This window comes from Octopus bimaculoides, chromosome 2 (genome assembly GCF_001194135.2).
Source record: "Octopus bimaculoides isolate UCB-OBI-ISO-001 chromosome 2, ASM119413v2, whole genome shotgun sequence".
Classification (NCBI taxonomy): domain Eukaryota; kingdom Metazoa; phylum Mollusca; class Cephalopoda; order Octopoda; family Octopodidae; genus Octopus; species Octopus bimaculoides.
This window is the reverse complement of record NC_068982.1, coordinates 154,219,471-154,227,626: the sequence shown is the minus strand read 5'-3', so window position 1 is coordinate 154,227,626 and position 8,156 is coordinate 154,219,471. Positions and strand designations below refer to the sequence as shown.

At 38.2% G+C, this 8,156-nt stretch overlaps 1 protein-coding gene across 1 annotated transcript in view; it reads left to right on the top strand.

The window, feature by feature from the left end:
- LOC106869599 (deoxyribonuclease-1) overlaps positions 1-8,156 on the top strand; it is a 32,689-nt gene that overhangs the window by 3,876 nt on the left and 20,657 nt on the right. Inside the window, exons 3-5 of the mRNA XM_014915403.2 lie at positions 756-874; positions 4,792-5,056; positions 6,766-6,853. Of these exons, the coding sequence (XP_014770889.2) occupies positions 756-874; positions 4,792-5,056; positions 6,766-6,853 (472 nt within the window). The remainder of the gene's footprint in view (positions 1-755; positions 875-4,791; positions 5,057-6,765; positions 6,854-8,156) is intronic.

The following is an 8,156-nucleotide window of genomic DNA, read 5'->3' as shown; positions in this document are numbered from 1 at the left end:
TCAATAGGTTATAGCAGCACGTACGTTTCGTACAAGCTCCATTTATTCATGTAGTGAGAACACCACATAGAATTTACAATGAAAATGTACTCCTCAGCTGCATAATGGAATTTCATTTTAGAAAGTCATTTTGAAGATGTTTGCAAAAAAACAAGGGTAAGAGAAGAAAACATACCATCTCGACTATGCTTCTTTCATTTTCCGCCTTCCAAATCCACTCACAAGGCTTTGGTCGGCCCGAGGCTGTAGTAGAAGACACTTGCCCAAGGTGCCACGCAGTGGGAATGAACCTGGAACCATGTGGTTCGTAAGCAACCTACTTAACACACAGCCACTCCTACGCATATTTTTTTAATCATTTTCATAGTTTGTATATATTAATTTTATTCTAAAGGCAAAACAACACCACACACTCGCCTCCCGTGTTTCGTTTTCCATACAGTATGTGCGATTCTTTGTTTACTCATCTACGGTACACTACGTATTTTCTTTTAATATATTTTAATTAATGTGTTATACAGTGCAGTACTGTACTGTAGTTTTATTTTTAGAGGTGAAAATTCTTATTTTACCACAGAAATAATTAAAACCTAAAAAAAAATATAAACACCAATCGGTCGCAGAAACCCGCGATATAAATTTTCATATATTAGCCAGAAGAATCCGCGATGTACTGTGGGCGCGATAGGTGAACCGCGGTATGGCGAGTGATTACTGTATCTCGAATTAATAGATGAATTTTGTTTTTCACTCAGAAATGACACCGGAATAACTATAGTTGACTCATTTCACTACGACGATGGTTCGGAGGAAAAGGGAGAAGATACGTTTGAAAGAGAACCCTTCGTAGTAAAATTTTCGATCCCAAGTTTATGTAAGTAAATGGCATCACATTTCTTCAGTAAATATTATACCTTAGATAAGTCGTTGTTACAGAAACGTAGAGGCGTAATGGCCCAGTGGTTAGGGCAGCGGACTTGCGGTCATAGGATCGCGGTTTCGATTCCCAGACCAGGCGTTGTGGGTGTTTATTGAGCGAAAACCCCTTAAGCTCCACGAGGCTTCGGCAGGGGGAGGGGTGGCGAACCCTACTGTATTCTTTCACCACAACTTTCTCTCACTCTTTCTTCCTGTTTCTGTTGTGCCTGTATTTCGAAAGGCCAGCCGTGTCACGCTGAATCTTCCCGAGAAATACGTTAAGGGTACACGTGTCTGTTGAGTGCTCAGCCACTTGCACGTTAATTTCACGAACAGGCTGTTCGTTGATCGGATCAACTGGAACCCTCGTCGTCATAACCGACGGAGTGCCACGAATTACAGAGACAGGCTGATAAATGGCAGTCAGAGGGAAATATCCATAACCCTTTCCAATGTCTTTGTGACTGATTACCAATGACACTTCAGCAAGTAAGCTGATTCTATGTCGACTAAGTTAGTTATCAATCTCTCTTAGTTATATATCCAATATTCTACAGACGAAAATAATAAAGAGCTTGGCACTCGTTGCCAGATCATCAACAACAGCGGTGGCATAGAGCAGCTTGTCATATAATACTGTAAAGATTGTCCGTTTATATGGAGTTCATAAAGTCTAAATGGCATTCCGCCATTCATGTGAAAGAAAAAGCAGTTACAACAGATGTAGATAAGATCAAAAGAAAAAGATACAATATAGAACTTAATGGAACTGGAGGTTATCTGTATTGGCAACAGACAAGATTAAGAGATGTCTATACGTTCGGATGATGTGAAGAGAAGGAAAACCTGATATTTCGAGATAAACAACTTTGACAGCTCGAAACATCACTCCTCAACGTAACCGAACTCTTCAAACTCAAATGTAGTATTGTAGCTACTCTCTCTCTCTCTCTCTTTCTTTCTCTCTCTCTCTTTCTCTCTCTCTCTCTCTCTCTTTCTTTCTTTCTCTCTCTCTCTCTCTCTCTTTCTTCCTCTCTCTCTCTTTCTTTCTCTCTCTCTTTCTCTCTTTCTTTCTCTCTCTCTTTCTTTCTCTCTATCCTTCTTTCTCTCTCTCTCTTTCTTTCTCTCTTTCTTGCTCTCTCTCTCTCTCTCTTTCTTTCTCTCTCTCTTTCTCTCTCTATGTGCATGAATGGGTGTGCGTATGTCTGTGTGTATGTATGAGCACGCGCGGGTATGTATGTATGTATATCTCTACTATTTTTTAATTATTATAAATCTTCCACTGAGGAGAGAGCCGACTTCCAACAAAGATACAAGGCTCTGTCTTTGGGATGCAGTTAACACAGACAAATTCACGTTTGGAACTTGAGAAAAGTCTTACATATTTTTCCACTCACAGATTGGACTTGTAATGCACGAATCAGCCGGTCGATTTCTCTTTCTGAAAATCCCAGTGTATCCAGATTCTCCTTTAAGCATTTACTACCAAAACCTAGTGCTCCAATTATCATTGGCATGAAAATGAATTCGTAGTCTGGATATAGAAGCTGAAGGTTTCGAAGCAGTTGTCCATAGATATCCTCTTTTTCTTTGATTTTCAAAGAGGTGTTTATAACTGCAGGGCAGCTAACCTCTTTGATGATACATATCTTTGCCCCTCTGTCCCAAACAACAATATCCGGCCTGTTAGGCTTACATTTGACAGAAGTTTTGATGGAAATATTCCACCAGTATTCCTTGAGTTGGTGTTTATGAATGTATTCCATAACAGAGGGATTTTCTAAGTTTATTTCAGGACAGTCTTTTTTGCGGATGACATTGTAAACTGTTTTAGCAACAACATCGTGCCGCATAGGGAGGTAGTACCGTGGCGACATTTTAGGACAGCTGCTGATCACATGAGTAATGTCTTCCACAGAAACATGACATAGCCTACAGATGCGGTTGCACCTTGGGATTGCAAGAGCGTCACTGTCTCTCCCGTTCATCAGGTACTTTGTGGAAATCTCTTGTTCCTGGATTGCAAACGCATAGCCTTCAAAGTGTGATGTGATGTAGTGGTCTTGTGTCCAAGAGAAGCTGTGCTTCGTGTCAATTCTACTGTCTTATTCAAGCTTCCGGGCAACATACCCATGCAAAATCTTTTTTTTTTTTATGCTGAGTACTTTCCATCCAGATCTTCTCTGAGATAAGAGAGCCCAGCTGTTTTGGAGCTGTATATGATATCATCAGGAGTGTTTCTTGAGGAGTTCACTGCTAACTCGTACAATGTTACTTCACTTCTCAGGACTGCATTAATATATTTATTTTTGCTGCTTTCATTTAGCTGCCTGAGTGACACCATACGGTACTCCAGGTACCTTCCCATTCTGCCGTTTGCCTACTGCTATAGTGAAGGTTTCTGCATCTATTTTGTATGTTTTAGTGTTAGAGTTGGTACAGTATTCTCTCTCTCTCTCTTTTGTATTTAACCATGATAGATTCTTTGTATTTAACCGGATGGATTCTTAGAACTTTTAGAAAAAGGCATCAGGAAACCATGATGGTCCTCTGGGGTACACTTGTCCTAAGACACTTTGACTATTGCTCTCAGCTATGGTCACCAACCAGTGTCAAATTAATCTCAGAACTCGAGGCAATCCAACGAAGCTGCACGAAGAAGATAGCCTCTATGTAGCATATAAGCTACTGGGGAAAACTCAAGAGATTAAGACTTTATTCCTTAGAGCGTAGGCGAGAAAGATATGCCATAATATACATCTGGAAGATCCTGGATGGACTTGAACCAATGCATTGTAAGCCACACTATAATTTACGAAAAACCTTATCTGCTCACAGAGTATGCATCGTCCCTCCATTTTCTAATTGACTCAATTGTCTGAACTTCATCTTACCACTGGGCATATTGCGCGAAAAGGAGAGAGTAGGGCCAATGTACGCACAGTTCCTTTTCCGTTGAAAAAGAAAGAAACGCCTTGCGCTCATCTTGCATCTGTGCAAATCGGGAAAGATTGCATGACACACGATTGACAGACTTGTCACTTAAACCCAAGTCTTGTTGTGGTGGCTGAAGTATTTTGCACGTCTGTGGCAATGGCGCATAACCACTTCCGTGGTTTCAGGTGCACAGAAAGTGTAATACAGTCGGGAACAATAACGATTCTCTACTCCACCCCACACGACAGCATTCCTTACTGAAGAGACGCGGAGTCAGTTATGGTCTTTATTGATTATTGATGGTTGAAACTGCTTGGAACCATAGACGGCAGACCATTCATTAAAGCGATCGTGGTATTACACATTTCCGACACTGGCCTACCGACACTTTGGTAGTTTCGGTCGTACAGTATACCTAGTATTGGTGGGAACAGTTGTGTTTCTCTGCTTCCTTGCAGGGATGTGACTCCTGTTGAAGTGTCACGTGGTCGAAGTCAATGACTTCATTGATCACCAATGGACGAATATCATAACTTTAGCCCTTTTCCTGTTTCCGTCTTTCTCTATATTTATCTATTATTACATTTTCATTTTGTTTTACTGATGTTAGGACATCGTCATATATCACGTACAAATTATCACATACATACATACATACATACATAACGTATGTGTGTGTGTGTATGTATGTATGTATGTATGTATGGCTGTAGATTAACAGAATTAGCAAAGCGGTGGACATAATAATTGTGGTATTTAGTTCGGTTTCTCTATGTTTTAAGTTCAAATTCTGACGAGATTGACTTTGTATTTCATTCGTTCAAGAGTTGATAAAATAAGTACCATAGTGATGTTAAACACCATGATACTTGTTTTTCATAATGTTGAAATGATAGTATGCATTTAATTATTATAATGAACTGTATTCTATTACAGCTGTTACAGAAATTGGTATCATTGGCCTTCATGTTGACCCAGATACTGTCGTTCGTGAACTTACTGCCTTAGCTGACGTTTTTAAAGCGGGACAAAATAAATTCAAAATTGATACTCTCATTGCAATGGGTGATTTCAACGCTGGGTGCAGATATCTATCAAAGAAAGAAGAGAAGTTATTATCTCTCAAATCAGACGAATACTTCTGGCCAATAGAATATGGCACGGACACAACACTAGCAGCTACAGACTGCTCTTACGACAGGTATATGTATTTTTCGTTCTCTAATGTTCTGTTATTTTTATTTATAGAAACAATATACGTAATTATTCACAAATCTCAGCCTCAAACTTAATCCGACAATTATCCGGGTTATTATGCAAAGCAATTAAAACTTCCATGCACCCTCACTCAAAACCAAAACGTACCCATCAGAATGTTTACCAAAATTATTTCACATATCTAATAATATCCTGCATAAGCACAAAGCAATAAATGTAGCGAATAGGACAACCTATTATATTGCCCAAGCTATGACTTTTAATAGGCTCGAGGCCAAAATTCAGTTGCTTCTCGACCTAAGGAAGCAACGCCTCACTCCTTAAAGAGAATCAATAGGGTTTTCGAGAAGGGGGCTTGGCGAGGATGTGAGTTTTACTTTAATGTTTCAGAAAAGAATTGTTTTATTCCTAATGCAATACAACAAAACACTTTAAATTCAAGATCTGAAATTCACCATTGATAGTAAAATAACTGATAGTTATATATTGTGAGTTAATATACTTAGTGTGAGCAAAACCACTTAATCAATTAAAATTACACCTGTAATGGAAAGAAAACTCATTAATGTTAATAACATTTCTTTTCAAGAAAGGTAAGGGTGACAACTCTGAGAACTGAAAATGATTAAAACCTGAATGAAGGACAAGGTTAGAGGAGTTTTATCTATAGCAAGTACAGTAACAATTCTGCATACGTTTCTATATTATGAGAGCTTCTCGATGTCGCATAATCTTTACTTGTACTTACCGTTAGAAAGACTGACATGACAAAGATACTGAATGACAAATATTTAATAAGTGAGTAATTAATGATAATGCCATGAGAAAATTTAACACAGTTGAATTCTGCATGAAGAACAGAATAACTATAATAAGTGGTAATTATATAAAATTCTCCCGTTTTCTGATAGACAGATTCATTGGTGTTACGGGGATAAATAAAAATATTTATATATGAGGAAGAGATCCGATACTTATCGTAGCTGTGAGATAGTCAAAACAAGGTTCAGAACTACTAACCTAGATCAGAGGTGAAGAACCCGCCAACAAGTGAAATTTCACCTGCATTTAAATCCCAAACTACCTACTGCTGAAGTCTCTAAAAGTCGCATATGAACAGAACGGTTTAAGCCAAAAGACTAAAACAGTAGTAGATTACATGCCAATGTATATGTGTATTAAAACATTCATTATTTGCCTCAGAACAACAACTGTCCCAATTAGTTTCTTGCTGATTTGCAATTCGCCTCTCATACATCTCTAACCGAGATGAAGAACCGGTTTTGACAGACGCCAACGAGGGAATTTCTGCGTAGTCATGCTATAAAATAGCAGCCAACCATCCATTAGGTCACTTCCAAATTTCTTGAAAAAAAAAAGAGAAAAGAAAAGAAAAAAAAACAAAAAGGAAAAGATATAGCTGCAAATGTAATTTACGTAACCTTAAAGAATAAGTTGAAAAGACTTCCTCAAAATAATTCGAATTTTAATCTGAATACGTTTAATCACGTTGTGATATTAAAATAGATATGTCTTATTTTCTGTTTGTTTTGATTACTGTATCGATTTTACAATATTCTGATTACTGTAACTATTTAAATTATTCTGGTTATAGCGTAGGTTTAGAATGTCTTGGTTGTTTTATTGATTTATTTCCATGTTGCTTCATTCAGTTTTTCCCTTTTTTCATAGATTTATTATTGGTGGTGCAAAATTAATAGAGCTAGCAAAATCTGGTGATTCTTCGGTATTTAAGTTTGACTCAAAATACAAACTCATAGTAAGTTAATAATTTTATCATTATTTTTTATTATTATTAGGGAGACTGGCTGGCGGAATTGTTAGCGCGCCGAACAAAATGCTTAGCGGCATTTCTTCCGGTTTCACGTTCTGACTATGCCTTTCTTCCCTCCGGAGTCGATGAAATAAGTACCAGTGGCGCACTGGGGTCGGTGTGATCAACTAGATCCTCCCACAACTGTTCAGGTCTCGTACCTATCGTAGAAAGAATTATTATTATTATTATTGAATGCGGCGAGTTGGCAAAATCGTTAGCACACAGGACAAAATGCATAGCGGCATTTCGTTCTTGACGTTCTGTGTTCAAATTCAGCCGAGGTTGACTTTGCCTTTCATCTTTTTGGGGTCGATATAATAAGTAGCAGACGTGTACTGGAGTCAATGTAATCGACTATCCCCTCCCCCAAATTTCAGGTTTTGTGCCCATGTCAGAAAAATTATTATTATTTTAGTTTGGCTCACATTCAGTCTTATTCGTGGTAGGAATTATGTGGAGAGCAGGTTACTACCTGTAACTTTAGGAGCCACAAGTTTTCAGCAGTCTCTCAAGTACTTAGAACCCCCCTCCTCTTCCGCATTATTATTATTATTATTATTATTATTATTATTATTATTATTATTACTGAGTGAGAGAGCAGCGCCTGCCATCAAAATGACACTGGAGTAAAATATACGAAGCCCAGTCTGATAAGGGTACACTAGGCACATGCATCACAACCATATGTGCGCGACATGGTGATCTCATATGAAGACAAACAGCGCATGACCTCGCAGGTGGGGCCCAGTTAGAATTTTCTTCAGGTCGAGTAGCCCATCCCACTCAAAAGCTCCATGAATAAGGATTGTTTAAAGATGTTGGACAAAGCATACATGTTTCCAGGGGTAAATTATTCGAATCCCAAATAATTCCTCTCAACACATGACTATGATGCTCCCCCACCACTTCTGTTCGTGATCAGAGATACACATATTGTCAACCACTAAGGGACATGGTCAACTGGTTAAGGTCAAGCAACTGACAAGCAAATCTGTGGTATTGAGCAGAATATTTGCTGTAGCCCATCTTTTATATCAAGACAAAACAATGTACGTGATAACACTTCCAATCAGTTAAGATCAAAAGTCATGAGAGACACTGCCTGGTACTGCATCAGGGCATTTATTATTATTATTATTATTATTATTATTATTATTATTATAGAAAGGATTAAGGTAACTCCTTCTGAAGATATAGAGTCAAAATTAAAAGAAGAGTGCCATTTGCTATCTTGTGAACAATATTT